General features: G+C 40.1%; 1 protein-coding gene across 1 annotated transcript in view; it reads left to right on the forward strand.

The window, feature by feature from the left end:
• Positions 1-26783, forward strand: part of DAP (death associated protein) — a 233457-nt gene that overhangs the window by 132957 nt on the left and 73717 nt on the right. Inside the window, exon 3 of the mRNA XM_069219681.1 lies at positions 2814-2856. Coding sequence (XP_069075782.1) covers positions 2814-2856 — 43 coding nt within the window. The remainder of the gene's footprint in view (positions 1-2813; positions 2857-26783) is intronic.

A 26783-nucleotide genomic window follows, 5' to 3' on the forward strand; every position in this document is an offset into this window, starting at 1 on the left:
TACCCGATTTCACTAGGTAGTTTAACTACATACCCAGCATAGCCTAATAAGTAAAGGGCATGTGCTTTTTAGTACTGTTTACATCTGCCAGTGCTCTCTCATTGACCAAGCCTTGCCAAGCCTTATGGGACACATTGTTTTTTGGGTTGTGATTGACTGGTGCTATTGAAATAAAGCAGGTTAAGAGAAGCATAATACTTGCCTCTGTGTGTTTGTCAGAACCCTGTTCAGAGGGCCACAGGGCTACTGGGTCCAACCATGGGGGTTGAAGCCTTTTACTCCCGATGTCCTGGGGCCTGACTTACTTTGGATTCTGGTCCATGTACCCCGTCCAACCAGTCCAAGGCTCCCTCAGGGTTTTGTATAGTGGAGAGTGAACACATGCATGCAGCAGGAGCAACAAATCATTGTCCAGTATTTTATTTACTACTGCTACCTACACAAAGGAGAAATAAGAAATTACATAGCACCACCGACACCCCTGTGAGGTTGGGTCTCTAGTGTTTCTTTGCCGATTACCTGTCCCACTCACTCCTTGCATTGTTTTTAGTAGTTATTCCCCATTGACTATTGGTGAAACTAGGGTATGCCCCGCTTGCAGATGGAGTATCAAGAGACCACTAGTGGGCCTCTCACCCTCCAACTCTCTCCTCTTCCTCAAACCCCACACTGGTATTGGTATGCAGGCAGGATTTGCTGCTCCAGGCTCTAAGGCAGGTTGCCTTGGATTCCAAGGGTGACGTCCCCTCATCCAGCAGGGAAAGTAGCAGGTCTCAAGCTTACCCTCCTCACACAGCATGTCTGGCTGCTTGGCAGATGACAATTTTGGGGGCCTCAAGTTCTTCTTATAGTCCATTTCCAGACACAAACTGTGATTTAGAGCCTGAGTCTTTGAAGATATATGTTGGGAGGGGGTCTGCCTTTTTTAAGTTCCCACTCCACTCCTCTGCTCTCTCTTCTTTTAAAAAGCAGTCTGTCACAGCAGGAGTAACTCCAAGGCTAATATTCCCACATCTTAGTGACTAGAGTTCACGTCGGGATGTCAGCCAAAGTGACGTGTGCATCAGATGGTTAGCTCCGGTCCCCCAGCTCTACCGTTTATGATTCTCTTCTCTTCTCAGCCCTATCCCCTTCCTGAGATGTGCTCAGGCCCCTTCACCCTGTGAAATCTACAGAAGAAGCCTGGCTCTTCACACTCCCGTATGTGTACCAACCAGCATACATGGATGCAGCAATACACAAATCTGCCTGGTGGACTGTCTCTTCATCCTCTCCATGTTTTGCCATGCAGGCCTTGGTCTCTCAAAATGGAATCCAGGGCCCTTAATGAATTGTACCATCTACAGCCAGACATACAAGCAGTGCATGTATACAACCTACAAACACGGCACATGATTGTATCCTTTATGTAGTGTAGCACTCATAGGCATACATACATCCAGTGCATGCACTCTGCATGCACAGTACTACATCCTTCATGTACTGTGCGCTTATAGGCACACATACACCCAGTGCATACACTCACCATGCACGCACTGCTTAGTAACACATTATCCCTGTGTTGTACCTTTCTCAGGCACAGATACACCCAGCGCAGATGCACCTCTCATGTGCTGCACAGCACTTGACAAAAAAACGATGTAGGCCAAGAGTGAGTAAAGTACAAAGCAGCGGAACTTTTAAAAAAAAGTGAGTTGGTAATCCTTACTCTAATGATAAAGGTTAAAAATTACCTGTTTACGTCTACAGATCACTACTTGGTATGCTTCTACAGCCACGCTTGTGTTGCTTAGCTCCTGGTGAAGGCATTAGCCTTCCATTACCATGCAGAGGATCTTTCTTCCCAAAATTCTTTAATACAGTTTTGACTTTTCTTCATTAACTCTGGGAAGGCGATATCAAAAACGTTCAAGGCTGAGGGAGCTGGAAAAAGGAACTGTGTGTAACATGCTCAATTCTTACAGCTATTCACTCTGAAACTTTGTATCCACTGAATATTCCTTGTATCACGAAGCACTGAAGAGGAGGGTGCTCTTTCCCTTCCTCAGTGCAGTCTTTGAAATAATCAATCTCTGATTCTGAGTGATCATTCGAGGTTTCTGAGGGCCTTTTGAAGACTTTGTTTTGTTAGTGTACCTACGGTCTCTGCTCCTCCTCAGTTAATGCAATGCCCTTTTAGCTCCATGAAACCTTGCAGGTACATGTGCACCCTACAAGTAATCCAGTCAGACAAGTTGTTCTCCTATTTCTTAAACATCCTAATGTGTTCAGTTTACTTAATGGAAGAAGACAAATGAGGACAGAACGTACTATGACTGCATGGAATGGATTATTTGCGTTGCTCCTGACCCTATGTTTAATAATCTTTAGATTAAACATAATGTTTAATGTCAACATGAAAAGTACGCTGAGTAAAATGTTAAGATTCTGATTTTATGTTTATTTGTTGATGGCAACTTTTTCGACAATCATAAGAGTAACGCCTATCATGAATATTCTCGCTTAGCAAGATGTCCTGGGAAAAGGTAGTAGTTCAATTAGACTTGTGCAATCATTAATACATGTCACAGGCACACTGCATCTACCAACTGTGCTGCTGTGTAGTGTTGGGACAAATCACTCAATTTCCAAACCTGAAATATATGCCTTTGATTAAGAGGATCCAAAGTTGAAGCGAAGCTATAACTGGAATATGGGAAAATAAAAACAAATGTACACTAAAGTTTTATGCATCAAAGATATTTAGTTTTCCAGTATGCACTATACAAAGCAAATATTCTTCGAGAGACTAACCTCCTTTTTTTTATTTTTAGCCCACCTAAACCAACGCTTTTCATCTCTGGTGCAGTAGCAAGGGTAAGAACTAGTTTAATTTATTATTAATAAAAGCTTTCAACTAGCTTAAACAAATAGAGCCATCATATATTGATAGACTGGTAATTGATGGGAGCTCCTTTCCACTCTCTCACTTGCAACATTGTTGTAGATATTTTAAGGTTATTGATTTACATTTTTAGGAAATTTATGTATTTGTCATCACTGTCCAGTGTGTGCTACTAGTTTGCTAACCATACAGGACCATACAGGACTGTCAGTGTCAATATATTTCCCCTCTGTCCGATCCCATGTGTTTAGCCACCGATTTCTGGCCGTTGATCTGACATCTACAAGCACACTGGAAGAGAGGCAACAAAAAATCTTGATGAGACCTGCTGGAGCTGATCATGTTAATGGCTTTGAGGTGTGCAGTACGCTGGCTGAAGCTTTTACAGTATTTCTGTCCAGATCAATTGCATGGGAAGACTACTGTCCATCATTCCTGCATTGCAATAGATGCGAGAATATAGTGCATACTGGGCTTCTCACTCGATTTCACTGACTGAAAGCTGGTGAAAATTTAGGCCTTGATTTAGAGTTTGGCGGACTAGTTACTTTGTCACAAATGTGACGGATATCCTGTCCGCCGTATTACATTTTCCAAAGGGTATAATGGAAGTGTAATACAGCGGACAGAATATCCATTATGTTTGTGATGGAGTAACACCATCTGCCAAACTCTAAATCAGGCCCTTAGTACGAGAAACAACCCAAACCGCCTAATTACAAGCGGAACCAGGCTTGTTAACTCAGATTTCCCCATTTGTTATGGATTTTTATGGCACCCTTAAGATCTGATGCAGACTACCATGGTATTCTCACATTCCAGATTTATCAATATCTTGAGTATTGATAATTCTTTCTGAAAAACAATTAAGTGTTCCTGATCCTCTTACAGAAATGGCTGAAAAATGTCTGGAAATATTTCTGAATGAAGGGAAACTCTTCTTAGTCACCCAACATTTTTTCCATGAAATGACTTGTTTTCAGGAGCAAGTCCTGTGTTTGAAGTACTGCGTAGATCTTATACCAATACAAGACTGTTACTAAGGACAATAATGATAATTTACTATATATTTTATTTGAGGATTTCCCCTCTTCTTTGGCAGCGTCCAAACCCTTTTATATTCAAGATTGTAAGCTCCATAAGAGACCCTATTGATTAATAAAGAAAGCTTTTGCCAAATTATTTTGTACATGCTTCTTCATCGCCTCTGGTTTAGAAGTCTCCTCAAGGCTTAGTTTAGAATTTCCTGAGTGCTACTGTAGAATTGCAGCCATCACCTTAATTCCACTTGCATGTTCATCTAAACTTTGAAAGTGTTTGTGGGACCAACAAGATTATTATTTATAACCCCAGTTTATTCATATGCTATATTATATAGTGCGGAGTAGAATCAAAGTGTCTCACTGGGAGCCTTTTTTTCTCTGTGGTCTCCACGCTCTTGATTTGGAGTTTGCCTGTACTGCTACAGAGAACGCCTGTAGTGGTTTCATGCTAAATATGCTTGCCTCAAAACAAGCCAATGAATACAAAATCATCTTACTGATTGGATGGTTTGCTTATATTTGTGGGGGGACAGTTCAGATACACTCCTAAGACTCATCAACACAAGAGGTAAAGCATCCGGCCGTTTCAAAGATGGTGAAGCACACACTTATGCCAGTCTGCATTTCAGCGTGCCGTTCACCTGCTCAACAACCTGCTCAACAACCTGCTGAAGCCTCAGGTCTGTTACTACAGTGCAATCGCTGCTCTATTTGCAATACTGCACACAACAATTTCAGGAACTCATTACTGAAATGAGTTCCTCGATCTGATTCCAAAGAAGTAGGAAAGAAAATCTGCGGGCGAGTTCCCTGAAAAGCAGTTTGGCTACAGTAAGGTTATCATTTTGTCTAGTTGGGTATGCTTTAACCCAACAGAAAAAGATGCATACAACAACTAAAACATGCCTCAATCCATGGCATACAGCCATCTTGATGAAATCCATCTGTATCCTGTTAAAAGATCCTCCTGACTTTCTATGTGACTTAGTGTAACTGCAGTTCTCTTTCCAACATTTTTCTGTTGCCACACAACACACCCGTGACTCAGTGCTTTAGCCTTCCATCTGAATTTAGGATTGAACCAAGTTTGTCTGAACAAGCTCACCATAGCATCCCTGTCAATATGAGCTGGACCATGGAAATGTTTAGCCATTGCAGGTAAGACTATTTGACAGCACTGGTCTTCCATTCATTGAAACCAAATATCTTCATCTGTTTTGCCACAACCTGCTCTAACCCAACCTTGCTGTCCCTCCTCAGACACTTCCTCTTAAAGCCTTTTTTTTTACTTTATCCCAATTATGAACTGTTGTCAACAAAAGTTTAAAGTTAGTCTCATCTATTCCCCCGTTTGTGAATTCACAATTAAATGTACACACATTATGCACACAGTATTTTGCCACCTCGTTTCCATATCCATTGCCCAAAGTCACATGATCATCACCAGAACGATGTGCAGGGCACATGACTACTGTGACTTGCTCAGACAACTGTGATGTGTCAAGAAGGTTTCTCACTTGTTCGCCTTTCCGGATTGAAGATCCAGAAGACATCATAAATCCTCATTGGGACTACAGTTGTCCAAAGTCACGGGCGACACCAAAGCCGTTTTGACTATCGTAAAGTTTGTCACTTTCAATTGATCAGAGATGCAGCATGCTCTAGTAAGAGCAATCAGTTCAGCCGCTTGGGCAGAAATTATTCCTTGAATTCAGGAGGCTTCAAAAACGCCAGAAAGAGTCATAAACTACTCTCAGACTTCCTCTATTGTCTCTCAGATATGAACCATCAACATAGTGGATAAGTCAGTTAAGGGAATGGTTCATATTGTGTGTCTGGTCTCGGTTTAGTGCACAGTTGAGTAACATCGTGACAGTCATGGTCCCCTTCACAATCTTCTTTGCTTTCTTACCCAACACTGGCAACAGAGAAGCAGGAATCTAAGTCCCACAAAGTTTAATAGCCACGTTCTCTGCAGGCCTGATAATGTGTTCATACTTGGGAAGTCGACTGCTTATAAAATTTTGGGTTCTGGTTATAGTCGACAAAAGCTCGACAGACTAGGGTACATACACAACCAGTGGGAGGCCCATAACAATAGTGATTTAAGGCAGCCAGTCAATGCAGAAGCAACAGGATCTAATGTGGCAGAAAAATAAGCCACAGGTCTATTGGCATTTCCATGCATTTGAGTTAGCACAGAGAGAGCAGAGTCCTCCCTCTCACTGCAGAAAAGTGCTAAAGATTTGTTATAATCAGGCATCCCTAGAGTTGGGGCAAGACAGACATTTTCCCAGCTCTAGAAATGCGACAAGGCAGTCGTTATCCCATAGTACTGGATCAGACACATCCTTGTCTGTCAGCCTCTGCAAGACTCGAAAAAGTAATGAGTTTTTTATTTTTTGAAGTCCAGCTTTTTTTTAGATTCCACTCTACTCCTCTGGCAAGTGGACAAAGAACAGGAGTTTTGTTCAGTCAGAAACTGAATTAGAAATTAAGATGCCTTTAAATCTTAATCTTGTCACATTTGCACTGTGTTCAGAGACAGAGGTCAACAATCAGTTCTTGCAATGCAAATACTTTTCCTTGTGACTGCAAACTTCCAGGATTTTGTAAGATGAACTGTCTGGCCTATGTGAAATGAAAGGCTTTTGGTATCAGGTTTTTCCTAACACACAACATTTATATAACTATGGCAACTTTGCAAACATTTCAAAATATATTTCAGTAGCTGTGAAATACCATTTTTTGTACTTCTGTGTGATGAAAAAAATATTTTAATAGGATGAAAAAAGTCAGCACACTTTACTAGGTGATGTGCAAATGATAAATGTTTTCTGAAACCCAATTTGCACATATTATTGTTAATACTCTATATAGTTTTATCAGTAAAGCTACAAGTTAGTGGGAAGGCTTTTGGAGATTTCTCAGAAATGTACTGTTTGTAAATCACAGTGCGTTACCACATCATGCTTTAGTAATATATTTATTAAAAGTGAGTGTTTTAAACATAAACTGAGAAATACTCCTGCCCTAATGGCAAAGCTATTAGTAAACTAGGAGGCTTGTCATGCATGGATCATGTGTACCCTATATGTAATTGTAAAATTGTAATTGTAATCGTATTTATATAGCGCTTACTACCCCTGACGAGGCGTCAAAGCGCTTTTCGATGAGTAGCACGCTACTCCGGAACCCAACAAGAATTAGTGATGGATTAGTATCGTTAAATAATGAGTACAGTTGTAGTATTATTATGAGTTAATTTGAGCCGCGGATATGAGAGTTTGTTAGTTAGATTGGAGTAATGGAGGGGTGGAGGAGGAAATAAATCCAGACGTGTTAATTGGGAGTATATCCTTCATTTACTCAACCCAAAGGTTTGGGATGAGTAAAGGGAGGTGGAGGGGGAAGAGTATGTGGAAGGGTTAGGGAGAGCATAGTAGCAGGGTGAGATGAATGCAGGAGAATTTAGTAGGGTTGTGTGGGAGGTCACAGAGGTAGAGTGAGGTTTGGTGAGTTAGATGTGGAGGGAAGAGCTTAGGCAGAGATATTTAGGAGATGAAAGTGGTAGAAGGGATTTGGGATGAGTCAGAGTGAGAATGGAGGATAGTTTGATAGAGACATGACATAAGAGTGATGAGTAGATAAGTGTGATAAGATGAGAGCAGGAATTCATAGATATCTAGTATAACAACCCAAAAAAGAACCAGGAGCCATGCAATGATCCACAAACATGCCAAGCACAGAAACAACATATACACGTATATATATATATATATATATATATATATATATATATATATATATATATATATACACACACACACATATGCACATACAATACATAATTAGAATCATGGGTAAAAAATACTTAGTCAGACAGGTTTAAAGAGTGTGTGTGTATTTTATTGTTATGACATAGTAGCAATACATATTTTCCAAATAAACTATAAATAAATAGAAATATACATATAATCTGAAAAAAATATTTATCCACATAGGCATATGCAGTTCATAGTTGTTTGAAAAAGGTGGTTATGAAGGAAAGAGCCAACTCTTGAGTAGTTTTCTGAAGACTAGAAAGTTTTCTGTGGCTCTTATAGTTGGGGGTAATGAATTCCATAGTTTGGCTGCTTGGACAGAGAAGGATGTACCACCTATAGTCTTGTAACTCACACTTGAATAAGCCACAACTTTCTAGTGACTTGATTAAATTCTGGTCGCTTTGATCTCATTTTAATCAGAACACACTTTCTGATTTTACTAAGATGGCCTGGTAGCTTTTCTTGGTCCTTTCTTGCTGCAAGTCTCGTGCTGGTGTGGTTAGCCCTGGACACGTATTCTCTTCAGTTGCCTTAATTCTCGGACCTTTGCTATTAAAGAGTAAACAAGGCTGTCTTAGAGAAACAGACTAGGAGCTAGTTTTGAGCAGTGATGGTAGAATCTACCCACCCAGCTTCCTACACTATCTGTATCCAGGGCCTGCCTAGTCTGCTCTTTGGTGGCCCCCAGGTGGATTCCACAAAGACCCGTTCAGTCAGCCCCAACACTGAACTACTTTACACTGAGTGTGTTCTGTGCCTCTCTCCTCTTTGCCTTCTCACGCCCAGGCGCAGAGGCCAAGGAAGAGAAGGGTACCACTCTGAAATTGCACCCCGCCCCCCCCATTACAAGAAAAATGAGTAAAACGACAAGCAATAAAAGCAATTAAAAGATTTAAAACACTACAGTAATTGACTTTAGCGGACCCTCTTCTGACCCCCTGCAGAATGTGACGAGGGCCCAAGAGTATCCCATACATCACTGGTGTTCACTGGCCTTGAGCAGAATGGGGGAGAAGGGTCCCCTGAAGTGTTGGGGGGCCCTCCTGCATCGCTGGGGCTGCTGGTGCCTGTGCCGCGCCCCGGCCCTCAACCACATAAGCATCAGGGATCCCCCGTTCATCACCTGAATGAGCCCCCCGTTTCTTCACGGCAGGGCTCTGGCTTGACCCTAAGAATCAAATCACGAGCCAAGCAGTCAAAAGCCCGTTGTGCAAATCTACCAATGGCACGTAAAATAAGACAAAACGGTTTAAAATAAAAAAGTAAAATATTTCTACTTGTATTTTGTCTAATATACCATATTCCATCCAACTAGAAACTAATTATCTTAGTGAAGCCCTAACTTTGTGACTCTCAGCTTGCAGGGATCCCACCTTTTGCAGCTTAGGACAATGATGTACAGTAATAGGAAGGCACATGCTCAGGATCACACGGTTTGCCCTAGTGCAGAATCCGGGATTCAGCCCAGGGTTACAGCCGCAGGTTTTGCAACCACGGGGGTTGCTCCTGTCTCTTTCGGAAAAAGACCGCAAATTGTGCATGGATGTCTTGTAAAAGCTAAGTTACTACACTGCGTTCAATAAGTCCGTGAAAAACCCGGGCAGCACTGAACAATTACAGGCCACGAGAGGCCACAAACGGTGTCCCGGGGCTGCCCTCGCGTTACACTGAGGCAGAGCATGGCTCACTGGATGCACATGTCATCCACTGCTGGGTTACACTAAAACTCCAATGGAAGGAGCTAGATTTATTATACAGGGGCAAACGTTAAGTGTATTTAATCAAACCAAGAGGATTTATTTACAGCAGAAATGCTGAACTCGCATATTTGAAAGTGCACTCAAAATGAAGAAAAAGGTGACTGTAAAATACAATATTTGCCTAGGATCACACAATTTGGGATGCCTTTTCGGGACAAGTACATTACAGTTAGGTCAAGTAGATTATTCAAGCTACTCAAGTTGCTGTTCTAGTAACATTTTTAAGATTTTTCAAGGCCTGCTCTGTAAAGGCTTAGCCACTATTTAAAAGTTGGTTATCCACTGTCTGCAGTAGCCCCCTTTCTCAAAAACATCCTAATTCTCTCTGTGTAGTTGGCGGACTGATTTTCATAGCTGAAATTCCCTCTTGCGATACTTTTCTCACTCCTTTTTTCACTGTGATGTCCAAAGTATTTGGCCTTTTTTTTAACAATATTGTAACTTTCCTTGGGATACTTTATGTTCATTCTCAGCCAGGTGGTTTAATAACACAATGGTATCCTGTTTACAAGTGTCCCGAGTATTCAACATCACCATTAGATCGTCAATACACTGAATCAGGACTGAGTTACAAAGGCATGAGCAACGATTCCAGATTTTTCTTTAGAATCTGATTAAAAATCGATGGAAACTTAGTATATCCCTGTGGGATTCGGCCTTATGCCAAAACCCTACATCTGAGCCGAAATGCAAGGTGGAACTAACTGTCCTCATGCAACAATATTGAAAAAGCTTGACACAAATCAACGACCGTGAACCACTCAGCCTTACATAAAATCTGAAACCGTATCACAGCTAAATTTGGTACCACAGGGCAACAAGGAGAACAACAATATTATTTATTTTCCTAAGGTACTGTACAATTCGATATTTACCAATTGGCTTCTGAAGACCCATAATGGGAGAGTTACAAGGGCTCTCCAGTATTTCCTTCAGAATTCCCTGCTGTATCATAGACTCGATTACAGAATTTAATCCAGCAATTGTTTCAGATGTCAAATTGTACTGTAGTGTTCTTGGGAATTCAGTATTAGGTTTGACAGTAATTTGGACAGGTTCTACACCTTTTATAAGTCTTAACTTTTCCCAAAAAAGACCACACTTCATAGTTGACTGTCTTTCTCAAATCTGAAGGTAAATCATCAATTGTTAGCAAGGTCAGTAATGTGCAATGTGATTCATTTTTCATTAACTTAAAGACAGCAGCCTTATCTTGGGTTTGCACTTCTATTCCATCTGGAATACAAAAGATAACGCAATTCATTTTAGAAAGCAAATCTCTTCCCAGGCGAGTCACTGGACGGCGATCACATATTATGAACTTATGTTTATCCTCAAATTACCCTATTTTCACTGTGACAGGGCATTTCTTGAGTCGTCATCTGTTTATTCTCCACACCAAGAACTCAGGCTGTTTTTCCCATGATGGTTAGGTTTGGGACTTCTACTGTTCTTGGAGTAGAATGAGTAGCACCATTATCAACCAGGAATGACACAGGAGCCGTCCACTTTGCTATCCATGAATGGTCCACTCTGTTCTACCTCCAAAGCTGCGGCAAGTATGCAGTCTTCCTCCTCTCTCAGGCACCGTCAGGCTGACTGATCGGAGCCAGTTCTCTCATTTGAATCTATCTTATGTCACATTCACATTCATCCTTGAATCCTGATTCATATTCTGTCATAGCCCAACAGCATTCTCCTGTGGCATCAGAGGTTGGGGACTTGTATTATTGGAGCTTGGGGCCCATTGAAATTTTGACTCCTGGATCTGATTAGGATTATTATTCTGAGACGGTACAAATCCTGCATTTTGAATCTGATTAGCTGGCTTTAAATGACCTTCCCGCTTCCAATGTCCCAGCTTACTGCAGAAGTGACGAGGAGTTGATCATTATAGACTATTTACATCCCTTCCTGTATTAGGATTTATAGGAACTCCTCAACCTCTACCCTGCATTGGATTCTCTGACTGTTGATATACACCTTGCATGGTACCTACATTATATACAGCTATGGCCATCCAGTTAGTTCTTTGAGCTGCTTTCATCTGAGCAAGCATCAGCTTTTTCTGCTTAGCCTCTATCTCATAATGACAATACTTTGCATACAGCAAAATCTCATCAATCAACTTGTTCTGCCAGCAGATCAAATGCTGTTGAATCATCATGCTGATTTGTGGTCTCAGTCCTGCCCCAAACCTCAACACAAAATTACCTATATCCTTTGCCTCTGTCTCTATACCACTGTACTATTTGAATGCCTGGAACAACCTCTCATAGTAAGCATGAATTGACTCCTTTGACTCTTGAGTTGTTCTGTCAATTGTAACCCAATCAACATCTTGAGGAGGCACCATTCCTTTCAGAAATGTCATGACCATGATATTTCTTCTTGACCAACGGTAAAGAAGCCTTAGTTATGGCATTTCTAGTTGGTTCCATTTCAGGTCATCAAACAGCTATCTTACCGTCTGTCCACAAATCACTTGGAACAACAATATCAAACAATATGTTCAGATCAACCCACAACACGTATGAGAGTTTTTCAAACCTTTCAACCTGTTTAAACCATTCCACTGTTTTTTTTTACTTCAAGTTTGGAAAATCATTGGTAAATGATTCAAGATCACGTCTGCTTCACAGCACATGAACATGGCCTCCACTAGGCACGACTTTCAAGGGGACGGTTATAATACCTCCCTCTACTCCTCTTTTTGGGGCAGTTCACCTAACATTTTCTTTACTTCCTTCTTTTCCGCCCACTTAGTCTCCCAGTTGTCTAATTCATTCCATTTCCTGATGTTATGAATTAGTTCACTAAACTGGATTTTCAATCCTGGAGTTCTCATGTCAGCAGTGTCGTTTTCACTGAATGCACTTGATAGCTCTGTAAAGCTTTAGTCTTACATAAGTCTACCTCATACATTTGAGCCAGTTCTGCCAGTTTATCATTAACTTGGCCTGCTTGCTTGGTGATATCCCACAAATAAATGTGAGCTCATCTTCGTTGGTAGTTTCTAATTTTTCCTGGTCAAGATTTCCAACAATCATTGCATCCATTTCTGTTGTGAGCTTTGCCAAATCCAAAATTCTTACTTGCGGTGTTGATGGAGTTGTTCCCAGGCTCACTTCTATACTTGCACTCTTTCTAGATGTTGTACTTACGTAAAAAAAACTGTACCCAGTTATCTATCTCTTTTGCACTAATGGATCGAGTCACTACAGGAATCTTAGGCATGGAATTATTTCCTTGAGCACCATTTCCCAAATTTAAAGCCGGTTTCCAAACAGGAGTAGTACAGGTGGGTACCCTCTCAAAAGTACTCATCAGTGTACATCCTGACATATTCAAAGTCGTATCTGCACTTTTTCCCACAGGGAGTGCTGGTATGTGTTGGAATCAAAGGAACAAACTGCCTAGCATCTGGACTATTTGGGACTGCAATTTTCCTCCAACATTATTGGGTACAGCCAAATTGTACGTATTTTTTTACTGTAACCTTCTGACTTCTACAAAGGAACTACCGGACAAATAGTTACTGGGACTGTAAGAGAATCCACAGTACTCACAGTGGGATCAACAGTGACACATTCTCTCAAACTCCCTCTTCTTGGTTCACAGGGCATGCAAACTGGAATGGCTTGCACAGGACTAGGAGTAATCTTAGATGGGGCAGTTGCAAAAATAATCAGACTTTCCGCTCTCATTTCTGGTCTCATTATATGGGGGTGGTAGCAACACACCCAGAAGACTATCTCTAGAGTTGTCAATGTCTACACTCCTGTCAATGGGCTCTTTTTGTTTCTTCTCTTTGTTTTCTAATTGTTTTCCTTTCCCCTTCTCCCTTGACCACATCTGTGGTTAAAGTCTGGTACAGTCCTAATCCTTCTGTCATGTCTGTTCTCCATCGTTTCTGCTCAGCATCGCATCTAGTATCTGTATAAGTATGTATAGCTTTCTTTGCTCCCCCTGGTATTCCTCTTTTTCTCTTGCATGGGCAGCATGTTCCCAATCATTAAGTTCTTTATAATTTGCAGGTCTAGGAGGTGGTTTAATTTCCTAGAATATCTTCCTCAAATTTTTAATCATTCACAAATTAAATGTGCCATATTGTGAAAATCTCTATGGACCTTCCTTTTCTGTGATCTTGTGTCACTGACCAAGCCAAATACATTAGTGAAGCCCTACATTAATTGCCATATAGTGTAATGACCTGGAGTACCTACGGGAGGTGCCTCTTTACCCTCCCTACTGGGGATATGGACACCACCTCTAAACAAATCTTGCATTACTTAAAACCATTTAATTTTTCATTTTTCACAATTAAATGTCAACAATTGCAGTGAAATTTCCACTCAAAACAGCATTGTATCCACAATCCCTTGCTCCGACATAATCTCCAATGGGAGCGCGGCACCACACCATCAGACATATACTAGCTCATCACCACACTGTGACATAGATCTTGTTCCTCACAGCAGTTCCCCTCTTTTACAGTCTGTGCGCACACTCACGTTGCAATGTCACACACATGTATAAAATACAATAACCTTTGTCTGCTCCACTAAAGAATGACTAGTTTCAAACACCCAAGAAAGTTTCCAAGCACTTTGGATGATATGTCAACCTGTAGGGCATCATTTAGATCAGTACAGCTTCTCTTCTGCGGATTAAGATCTACTATACCAATCATCTCACATTCACACACAGTAAGTACCTATCTTAACTGTGCCAGTGACAATGTCTCACAGTGAACACAACATCTTAGACAATATAATATGGTGTCTTCTATACCTTTTAAACTATCCTGGGATCTTAAGCCACGTCAGACCTAATAACCTCTTCAACTTCTTTATAAATCACCACACTCACACAACACACAAAACCTCTCCGAAAGACACCATCCAACTTCACAATCACCGCAGACTAAATACGAACTGCAGTGATCCACAAACCTATTAATACTCACACTCTGCTGCCAATACGACTCTCTTCCAGCTCTCAGCGACTTCGCCCCATCTCCAAGTCTGGACATGGGCACTAAGGGCTGGAATTTGGGGACTAACTAGTTTAGAATACGGTTCCAGTTCTCCCCACGTTGGAAAGAGAACCATCCTCTGCTACCATCTGATCTGGCTCTGGGCCCTATCTTTTGATCTGAGGTCCTATGAACCTTTTCTTTCTCAATTCCGAGGGCTGAGGAGATATACATCAAATTATTCATATTAATTACAGTGTAACTCAGTGAGCCACACATTAAATGTCAGAGACGAAAGTAAAGTTTCAAAGGGGTTTATTACAGACTGAAAGTCAAACTTATATAAATGAGTCTCAAAACCATAGTATAAACATACATGATCACAAAAGGAGAATTAAAGTGTTGCACAACATTGAATTTAACTAACATGCGCATAGCTAAGATTTCAATATTGATAATGCAGAAAACCAGAAAAGGTGTTTGATGCTAAAAATCCCAAATCAACATCTCCTGCCTAACAATTGAATCTAGATTCCTAACTATTCTAAATATTAAAGGGATTTCAGAGAAAAAGTCAGCATAACAGAACTTTTGTAGAAGTTTCTGTTGAGAGAGGTGAGAGTAGCATGAACCTTTTTAAAATTAAAGTATGTGGTCTGTACTTCGGAGAGGCCCGCTCTGCTCTATGGGCAAAGGGAATCTGATTCTACCACTAGCTAAACCACTCTTAAATCTCTATTATTCCAAGGGTTGAGTTCACTGACAAACGTTTCTACAGAAAAACAAGATTATAAATCACAACCTTTGCATTACTTATAAGTTTCTTCTGTTAGGCCTTGGTGCACCCTCACACTCGGGAATTTCAAAATTATAGCTGCCAGTTCAGGATACTCCTTCAGTCCTTGCAACACGTTTCTCACTCTCCCTTATCTCTTGTGCACAATGGGCACCTTATTAACCTCAGGACTTGTACCATGACACCTGCAGCTTTAGAAAAATCTGGAATAAAATAAGCTTTTACATTTAAGGTTAGAACACAAAAAAAGAATTTGGACCATCATTCTGGCCAAGCTAAAATAAACTGAAGACACTCTAGGTTTAAGTGATTTCCACACATTTCTCATATTGAATATAAAATTATTATAAAAATAACATTTCTAAAATACTTTAACATTAACATTCTTGCAAAACGATGATTAAATGTAGTTTAGATGAGTTATTTTCACGGGCACTTGTATACATTTCAGTGCATCAGGTATATGGACACGTTTACATAGAGAAAGAATCACTCCTTTATTTCACGTTTTATGAAACATGGCACAGCCAAGTTATGCTCTTTCAGTTGTAAAGCTCATATCATTCTTCCTTGCTTGCTGACCATCAAAAGGAAAAAGCTGAAATGCTCAGTGAAATCTTAAACCTTTCACAGGGTCCTTGTGGCTTCTAAGAATCGGCTGTGTCTAGCCTTATGAGGAAATATTAGAAGAGATTCTGGCAGATATGTGATTGAGTGTCTCCTCTCAGGTGTTTAGTCAGTGATTTGTGATGTGCTATTTGAATTGCTTTTTTTTAAATTCTGCTTTCTACAACATTGAAGACTGCTTCAACCCAAGACTATGGGTACCTTGAAAATAAGATATGTTTTTTTCAGTCTGCCACACTCGGCAAGCAAAGTTAAACAATGGAAGCACTCAAGTCCCTGTGGTAGTAATAATGAACATCAAAATCAAGAATACAAGTCCACTGTTCCACTCAAAGTTTTTCATCTTATTTAATCTTTCTCTTTAGCAGCTACAGCCAAGCCAACACGTGTTTCATCTGGGTACATATCTCCCCATAGACTTTATCAGGGCTTCTCTCAACTGTTAATAATGTACAGTATCCCATCAGTAAAATATTCAAAATATTATTAAATCCAAAATTATATTTACTTTCCTATTTATATATACACCCAGTGTTACATAATATCTTTTACATGGTGGAAATCTATTTTATGGTGTGTTATTCTTATTAACTATTGGTGATTATTTTGTTTACTTTTTATTTTATTTACAAACCTCAAGTGCACCAACGAGTGACGTACCCAACATCAGAAACACAAAAGTGTGTCCATCTAATTGAACTAAAAATAAGATTTCTAATTTTACCCGATGTAAAGGATTCCGTTTTTAACTATAATGTAACCAAGATTCAAAGTATCTAAAGACATAAATATAATGGAAGTAAGAGAAAATTAGTATATTCTCTCCCTTCTCATAGTGTACTTCACAATATATATTCTATTTGTTCATCACCATACTCACGCTTAATAGTTAATAGTTATTGTTAGATGTTAATATTGGGTATATCTCCTTCTTTCCTCTAAAAGAGAAAAAAATACTCTCTTAGATCATTAAAACAGCAAACAATGTGTACTGCTTCGAATGTGCATTATCACGCTTTTTAATTATAAAGTTACCTGTCAAAATGTCACGCTAAGCCGCCTTTGTTGAATATTCGCTGAGACCGAAATAGTATCGAGGCACGCGAGTACGCAAGAGGAAAAGCGGCATAGTGAGTATATTTAAATCTAATTCCTTATCAACACTAAAAACGGACTTCCTGTATCTCTCTATCTCACAGTAGTCCGAATAGACAATGGACTATTATTTCCTTGCTATCGCTCTAATCAATGTCAGTAAACATAAATAAAGGACTTGAACCGACCTAATTCCACATACGGGCAGAAAGTTCAGTCATAGGAATATATATTTAACTCCTCTTGTTAGTCAACACTGATAAAGGACTCCCCATTTCTCTCTCTTACAATAATCAAAATAAAAAGAGGACTATTAAATTCCCCCTAAGAAAAAAGTGACCTGGCCATTATCAGTAAGCGTAAACTAAAGACTTTAAATGACCATTAATATCGAAACGGTTAGCAACTAAAACCGTTTCTATACTCTTAATGTAATTATCTAAACCAGTTTCCACCTATGTGGTATTTCATTGAAAATCCTTATATTTATATTGTTTATTCGTATTACAAATACCCCTATTCCTAGCAATGTTATAAAACTAATTAAATATATATGTACCGTGTACAACTTAATTCGTATACAGATAATTTTAAGTGGTTCTCTGATATAGAGACCTCACTCGTCCGTGCACGTGAATCGCTATTATTCAGTGTAATATTCATTTTACTAATTTAATCTCCCAAAAAATACTCAAATTCATAATCAGAGTTTAAGACATATTCTACTGCCATCAATCAAATAATCCAACACGATTCCCTCCTTCTTAGAGTAAGTTCTCTATTCCCACCTCTGGGATCTATTTTAATTAACATGGTCAAATCCAAAGAATTTAAATTCTTTCTGTGTATTTTGCATTTCACATTCTCTCATATGTACCGCAATAGGAAATCTATCATCATTATTCTTAATTTGGCAGAGGTATTGTCCTGCTGCTATTGTCGCAAAGTCTCACCTCTGCTGCTACATTCCTCAAAGGTTTCGGGAAATTTTGATCTTTTTATTGGTGTTTCAAATTAATACAAAGTAATGGGATATAGTAAATGTAGGAAACAAGTATCAGGTATGTTTAAAGTAGCACATTAAAGAAAATCATCTGCAGTGTAGCAAACATGAAAACTCAAGATCCCTAGTAATGAGGTGGATGGTAAAATAGATTTGACTCATTAAGGCCATCACAGACTGGCGGCAGGGAGCAATTTCCAAATAAACTTGTCTAACTGAAAGTGTTCTTGTCACAGCACCTATCTCTTATGGTGTTTATGGGGAAAAGTGCCTGCCTCAAAAATTTTTTTTTTTCAAGGTGGAAATCGAGAAGATTGCTGGTCCTTTATTGTTTGGCGATGCCCCTAAGGGTTTACCAAGGCCCGAGGTACTTACCTGTTAAACATTTATGTTGTGTAATATATGCAGAAGCACAAGGTTGTGAGAGGGCAAGATTAAGAAGCATAGGGTTTTTGAGAGATATTCGGATGTTTTGCTCCAAAATATTAGGATGACTTGGCAGTGCACAATCATATGAAAGAAGGTGCCCTCTTCATATTTGCACCTAATGCATTTCAGCAAGAATTTCCAACCAATGCAGCATACACTTTCCCAGGAGTAATATACTCTGTTCAAGTATGTATGTTTTATACAATGATAGCAAGTAGGTATGGTAACTTGTATAGGGCTCATAAGAGCATTCAGCCAATCCCCATCAGTCAGGGACCCCACACTCCCTTCCCACGTCTCTTGTAGCTTAGAGAGGGTGTTGAGGAATTTATAATTCAAGATTACTCGACTACGAGATTTTATTATCTCAAAGAGGGTTCACAGTAAGCTTACCTTCCTGTGGTATGTATACAGCAATGTTGTTATTCTTTCAGACTAGGGCGATGTGTCACAGCTTTACATGGTGAAAAAAAATAAGATTTGTGGAGCTTGAAGTTGTCTTGCATTTTCAAAAAACAAGCAGAGTTGGGTCGGGAGATTGTCCCTCATTGATGAGAGATCAATATGGTGTCCTATCTGTTGAGGTGTCCCAGTGGTGCCAACAAAAATTTGGTTCATCACGTTCCACCATTCACTTTGTTATTATATTATGTTTGACATATGCATAAAACTGTCAGTGCTACACCTCAGACATACTGAAACTGAGGATCAAGTAAAAACAATCCTGAAATCAAACTGCAGTTAACCACAGAGGCATGCACAAGCAGAGCTCACAATCCCTTCCTTGATTGATTACTTACTGCTGTTAAGGTACTGAGTTTCTTCTTTATACTTTCAATGCTGAAGTTAGTTTCATATTAAAGAAAGGCAAATAAAACTATTAGAACATTTTTTCGGATATTCCTTTTTACATATAAATGTGTGTGTGTAATAAATGTTAAATATGATCTACAATCCATTTATTTATTAGGTTTGGCAACAAGATGGGTAAAAGAAAGATTACAAGTTCTGTTAATGCCTCTAGTGCATCCAAAGGTTCCATAATTGATGCCCTGCACCAAGTAGCTATGCTGATAAGGATGTTAATGCAGCCAATTCACTTTAATGTATTTCTTTGTTTGAGCTTGATGTCAGGGAATTAAAGACCTACTACAGCCACTTGTTGAGTGGGTAAAACGCATGGAGCAGCAGCTGTATAAAGTGTTGCATCCGGTATCTTTCCAGTCGGTTTCTACAGTCCTTCATCAGACCATTGCTCCAATCTCACACTTACCCTTATTGTGCTCCACTAGCCACCCTACATCTCTTGAGGTATCAGACAAAACACTACTGGCTGTGTGATCCAGTTCTGGTAGTTCCTACAACACTTCCAAATCTACTTCCTCATCCTATTTGCTTAATAACAAACAAAGTAAATTTAGGGCATGGCTTGCATTCCATTCACAAGATAAGTCTAATGGGCCTAGACCCTATGGTCTGACGATAAGTCTCGCTCCTAATTTGTGCCGGTATGTCCTGATACTCCCAAATTTGGGTGCTCACAATAGCAAAGACACTTTTCAGCTTAAGAATTAAGTTGTACAATGGCTGTATAAAAAATAAAAAAAATGCATTTTTATTAGTGTTAATCATGAACAGATTCGGATAGTAGGGACAGTTGATTCGGTTGGCCCTTCTAAGAAATATTTAATGGGTAACTATATAACTATCAGTTTTAAGAAACATATTTATATCAACAACTTAAAAACCTTCCAGATCCTGGTAAAGTCTGTATTTCTCTATCCAGTAACACTAGCTATGCTGAAATTATTGCCTGTTTTTCTAATTTGAATAATGTGTTGAAAAATGCCCTTCTTAAGAAGAAGATCTCACTGTAGGAGAACTGGGAGAAGCGCTGCTCATATTAAGTCCATGAAGATCCTGGATCTAAATGGCTTCCCTGTGGTCTTCCTTAAGGCCTCCTTGTCATGTTTTGGACTGTGACTCCAGGCCACTTTTCAGGAGGCACTGGAATGAGGCCTACTTCTGCCAGACCTTTGAATGGCAGAGTTCCTGGTCATCCCAAAATCACACTCCTCTCTCTCTGACTGTAAATCCTTCTGACCTATCTCTTTCCTTAACACTGAGGTAAAGTTCTGGGTTAAAGATATAAAGGTTCGGCTCCTTAAGGTTGTGAGATTGCTGATACATCCTGACCAATTGGGCTTTATGCTTCACTGAGCCATGTGGCATAGCTTCTGTAGAGTCAACACTGCCTTGGCCCCATGTGTACCTGGCTACCAGGCACTACTCGTGGTCTATTCCCGTAAGACTTTCAACTCGGTGGGCTGGGACTATCTGTTCTCCCTCCTAGCTAAACTTAACTTTGGGCAGAGTTTCACAAGCTGCATGAAATTGCTCTATACCTCACTGACAGCAAGAGTTTGTTGGGGCAACGCCACTTCTGGGCCCTTCCTGATCGAAAAGGGAAACAGTCAGGGATACCGGACATTTGCACTAACTATCGAATCACTTGCGGGCTGGCTGAGGGAGGATACACAGGTAAGAGGGTTCATGTGGGTGCTGAAAGAGGATTAAAGAGTTGCTAAATGCCGATTATGTTCTCATCTATTTTGACGATCTGCCTTGGCCTGGCCCTCATTTCCACACATCTTGCAGATCTGGGAGCTTCACTGGCTTTCAAGTGAGCCAAGCCAAATCATTAATATTTCTGATTGGTGCCGGATCTCTGGGCCTGTCTTGGGCACCTAGATGACGTTCTATCTAGAGGGGTTTCGCTTCTTGGGGTTCTGTGTTACCACTAACCACCAGAAGGCACGAGACCAGAACCTTTAACCACAATTTGATGGAAAAAAAGAAAATGGCAACTTCCAATTCTAGAGCGCCTTCCAGTTGTCCTTCCTAGGGAGGTCTGTCATCTTCACAAAGGGGGTCCGACTGCATTTCCTGTACCAGCTTCAGAATTACCTCTGTCCTATCCTGTAAACTTATTTCAGTCATCTTAATGCCCTTCTGTGAGACTTCATGTGGAGTCACCGACCCCCTTGATCACACTGTCCAAATGCTTCAAATCCACTTATAATGGGGACATGGCGACACTGGACCACACAGTTGGTGATACTAAATGACTGGTGGTTTGGTGGGTTTCTTGACCTGGCTTACACCTCTGAAGGAGCTGGCATCAGGACCTGGAGTGAAGCACTCAAGGCCCTTTGTCAGGTCTCTGCTTTATTGAGTTATGGACGATGGAACCTCAAATGTATATCCAGGTTGGTGGACTGGGTTCACCCCTCCGCACTGAAATTGTTTACTGGCCTGCAGGTGGAATTTGCTCTCCACCACACGCAGTTCTACTGCTACCTACAGGTTAGACATTTAGTTACTCAACCACCCCCCCTACACACACACATACACACACACATCTCTGATCTTGACAACATTTTATAACATAGCTCACTAGAGGCCAAGGTCCTGCTGACACACCTCAAACAACACCACATCTCTCTCACAAGTCCTTGTGATCAACACTCTAGACACATTTGCCTACTTGAGGGCAGCATGGTTGTTGATTTTGGGCGCACAACAATGACAGGAGAGAGACTCTGGCCTCCCCTGTGAATCTGCAATAGCCTCCCACTTCTGGGCCATTCAGTTCAAGTATCTACATTGGTCCTGTTACTCCAGGACTTTGACAAAAGGGGGCTTCACAAACATGCCTGTGGTGCTCTACACCCATGGGGTATTTCCTCCATAACCTGTGGGGTTGCACAGTCCTAGGGCCCTTCTGGGAAGGGGGGCTAAAGGAATGTGAGGAAGTCTTTGGGTGGAATCTCCAGAGGTCCCCCAGTCCTGCCAGGCTTCAAATCTCTGACACTATTGATGGGAATAGATATAAATGGGCCCTGCTATGGTTGGGGCTGCTAGTTATCAAGAGAGAACCTCGCCAGGCATTGGATAGATCTGAGGCTACCTCCCCCCACCTTCCTTCCCCTTGGAGGAATGGAAGCACGCGTTGGACCGTTGCCTCATTCTGGATCACCCCATTTTCGTGGCATTAGGCTGCTGTCTACAGAAACGTGAACATCTGGAGTGACTGGGCAAGATAAGGAGGGATCTACCTAGAGTCCTGTGAGCAGAGACCTTGATCCCCGGACAGAGACATATGAATGTTTGAGCCTCAGGAGGCTGGCGACGATAAACATCACATGGAGGGGACCCGAGGCAGGGTGGTTTGAATGGAGGTGTTTTGACAGCCGAATGGTGGGATACTTGTTTCCACTAAACCCATGATATGACTTGACAGTGAGTTTACATTGTATCAAATAAAAAGTGTTATTTAAAAATAAAAAAAAGATACCCCTGTAGGTGTCAGTACACCCAAATCGACTGTTTCTTCATGTTCGGTTTCTAATATACCACAATAGAGCTGCTTTTTTTTTTTTTTTTTTTTTTAAACAGGAACAGGTTGGAGATTGCCCACTGCAGATCTGTTTATTAAGCCAATTTTAAAGATGGGAAAGCTGAGATTAAAATAAATTTATGGGAGGAGCTAGACTAATAATGGACTCAACTCTAGCTTGGGGTCACATATCCCTGTTGATCTCTGGGTAACCCACTTTCAAGACGTATGTAGTCTAGAAACTAATATCATTGATAATGATATGGGTCTCATGATGGAATGGACTCATTGGTTGATCATAGGGAAGTAGCATATGCCCCAATACAAAGTTCTTTTGAGAAGAAGATAGGGTCCCGGTGGATCTTATAAGGGTCCTCTGCTCTTTAATGTTCTTAATAGTGCTTGTAAAAGCATGTGGGCCAACTCGATTACTGTACTAAGTTTATCCTTATTGTTACAGACATATCTCTTTGATAGATTCAATTACTAAAGTGGTGTGCAGAGTCACTTATAACAGAAGTTTGGTTTGGGTAAAAGATAATTATATTCTGTACAAAACTCAATTTGGATTTAGCAGATTTGCATACTATGGACCCATGACTGAAATAAGACCTAATTATTAGCAAACATACCATCATGAAAGACTGCACATTGTACCTGTCTTTCATGGATCTTTCAAGTGCCTCAAACCGAGTAAATATATCTGAGGCATGGCCTCACCTATTCTAAACTGGTCTTGATCCACCGTTGGTTGACTTTCTGTCGGCAGTGCATTCAAATATATCCACCAATGTTAGATATGATAACAACTGTCTAGATACATGCTCTTTTAACATTTAACGGGGAGTGTGACAAGGCTGTGTTATAGCTCCATTGTTAATTAGACTTTCTATTAATAATATTAATTTCTTTTTTAAGTGAAGTGTGGGAAGATGTTCCTAGGATCGAAGATAAGAAGGTCCCAGTGATTTAATACGTTGCTGAGATTGTTTTAATTGTCGCACACCTAATAGCCTTAACATTTTATTTTTTGCTTCCTTTGTGGGCCACCTTCAATTCCAGACCAATTTAACAAAGTTCTTTGTGATATCCTGTGGCCATAATAGCTCCAGGATATGTATCATTTTAGTGAACAAGAACGTTTTTATGAAAACCCACACTTTTCCAAATCTTGGGATGTCTTTTGACTCCTGGAATGCTTGGTTACCATGTTTAACTGCTAGCAGGAAAATATGTAGTAAGTTTATCAGTGCTGTGTTTAACTTTGTACCTAACATCAGCAACAGACTTGATAGCGCCTCTCATTGAAAGCTATACATGGCATTGTATTCTAATGGCAATGTAGGGCGCTTGGATGCAGGGTCATACCAATGTTAAGTTGCTGCAGCTTAAGGAGAAACAATTTTGCGGATGTTTGCTTTCCCTCCCAATAAATGGTTCCCATTATTTCTGCCACGAAGAGCTGGGCATAAATTATATTTATGATTCTATAAAATCTGCTCCCCTCCTGTTGGGTTATCAATATGAAGTAATCCTATGGCTATTTTTAATCAGAATGTTCTTTTACACTGTATGAGATGTGATAACACACAGGTTCCATAGTTCTATTAAAATCAATGTTGGCGGATTTAGGCAGATTGTTACTCTGCTTTGACCCCTCTACAAACAGAAAAGCTGATAAACTTTGGGTCAAAAATTCAGCTTGGAAGGTAGAAAGATTTATAGGGAGGCTCTTGAACTTGCAAAGCCCTTTTTTAAAGTACTATGTCATTCTACTAACTTGTGGTGAAATCAGATCTTATTTATTAAATATTGTCAGTGCATGGGAAAGGGCCCACATTTCCAGGTTTAGAGTTGGGATTATACATCATTTACTTTGGTTTCCATTGCAACAGTATTGTAGTGAGCTAATCTGCCTCTGTCCGTGTTATGAGTCTTGTTTCATTATTTTTTGTAATTTTTACTGTTTTTTTTACTTCTTCTGCTTACAAAGTACAATTTTAAGAGTTGCACGGATTATCTTCTTTTAAACGTTGCCTGATCAGAAAGTTTGCCGAGCAGTCGTAGAGTTTAAAATGTGCTGTGTGTTACCACCAATTGTTTTAAATATTTGCTATTAATGTGACTTTTATGATTTTGTGTTGTAATCGTATAAAGTGTATAATGAATGAATCACCATAAATTGTTTTTTATGCAATCACAAATGTTATAAGTGTATTTCTGGGAACTAACCACCTCTTTCCAAGGAATATGCCAGTTGCATATAATTTAAATCATCAGTGTATTTCGAAATCTACCAAACACAAAAGGTAAAACAGTAATTAGACTTTACAGCATAAGAATAAACAACATTGTTCAAACGTGATATGTCGTCTCTTCCTTCAGTTCATTGATGTGAGCTTTTTGCCCTGGACTTCAATGATTTAAAAACAAATGTCTTGCTGAATGTCTGTAGTCACAGAAGTGATTTATTACTGAAGAATTTGTATTCTCTGCTTGTATGTTGAATTTATTTCCAGAGGCCCTCCGCCTTATTTTTAGGTCTCTCACAACATGTTGTATATACATAGTAGGCTTACAGCACGCCCATTGCCTTTTTTTTAGTTACTTCCATTGTCCTTTAAAAATGCTTACGTGCTAGTGGTGAACCGTTCTTTTTTTGTCCCTCCTTTTTGTGTCTTGTTTCCTCCTACAGAGTATCTCCCAAGTACTGTAATCGCAAACGATTGAAAACTGTAGTGTTGTAGCCGCTGGGTGTTCTGGAGAACATCCTCACATTAAACATTAATTTCTGTAAAGAAATATATATTTTTATGTATTTATTTTGGAAACAGAACTTCTTTCTGTAAACAGGCCTATGAATCATGTACTTATCTCATCGCTTTAACTGAGCATTCAAAGCCAGAGATCAAATGTCAGACACTGCTTTCAGATGGGGCATGTTCCATGCCCTCAAGCTCCTCCCGCTTTGCAGCTTATCCTGCCCCCCCCCCCCAAACCCTCCCTCTATTGAAATGTTCTTGGTGTCTGCATTTCTTAGATCTTGTGTTCTAAAGAGAACCAATAAGCTTATAACATGGGAAGGATGGTTTTATTTCTCGAATACACATTTTGCCTTGTATATTGTGTTGCACTGAGCTTCCTGGAAAGCGGCAGTGAGCTGTAGGAGGACATTTTGCCCACAATAGATATGAGGGAACGAGGGATATTTCTCGATGGCCCACAGAGTCTGATAGGCTGGTAGGGCTGGGGTGGAATTAGACTCCATCTTTCTCATTCCCAAGATGTCTCCATTAGTTTTATGGTTCATAACTTTGTTTGACTGTTATGGACTGACCTTGCTGCTCTGTTTTTAGCACTCTGCCCAGAGTGGCCTCGCTTCTGCCACTTCCTCTGTGCATGGCACGAATTATAGTTAGATAGCTATATTGATAGTTAGATAACTAACTATAACTGGTGCATTTCTATGGTTTTGTATGTTTTAGATGTGAGCCTAACTATAACATCCCTGTAACCTTTGTTTCTTTAAGTGAATTTCAGGTTTTTTGTTTATTTTTAACGTAAAGTAATTTTCATTACTATACATTAATCTAACCACCGCCACGAACAGCCTTTGGCCGTGTGCATCTCTAGAGTTGTCAATGTCTACACTCCTGTCAATGGGCTCTTTTTGTTTCTTCTCTTTGTTTTCTAATTGTTTTCCTTTCCCCTTCTCCCTTGACCACATCTGTGGTTAAAGTCTGGTACAGTCCTAATCCTTCTGTCATGTCTGTTCTCCATCGTTTCTGCTCAGCATCGCATCTAGTATCTGTATAAGTATGTATAGCTTTCTTTGCTCCCCCTGGTATTCCTCTTTTTCTCTTGCATGGGCAGCATGTTCCCAATCATTAAGTTCTTTATAATTTGCAGGTCTAGGAGGTGGTTTAATTTCCTAGAATATCT

Source organism: Pleurodeles waltl, chromosome 2_2 (assembly GCF_031143425.1).
Source record: "Pleurodeles waltl isolate 20211129_DDA chromosome 2_2, aPleWal1.hap1.20221129, whole genome shotgun sequence".
In the NCBI taxonomy this organism is placed as follows: Eukaryota; Metazoa; Chordata; class Amphibia; order Caudata; family Salamandridae; genus Pleurodeles; species Pleurodeles waltl.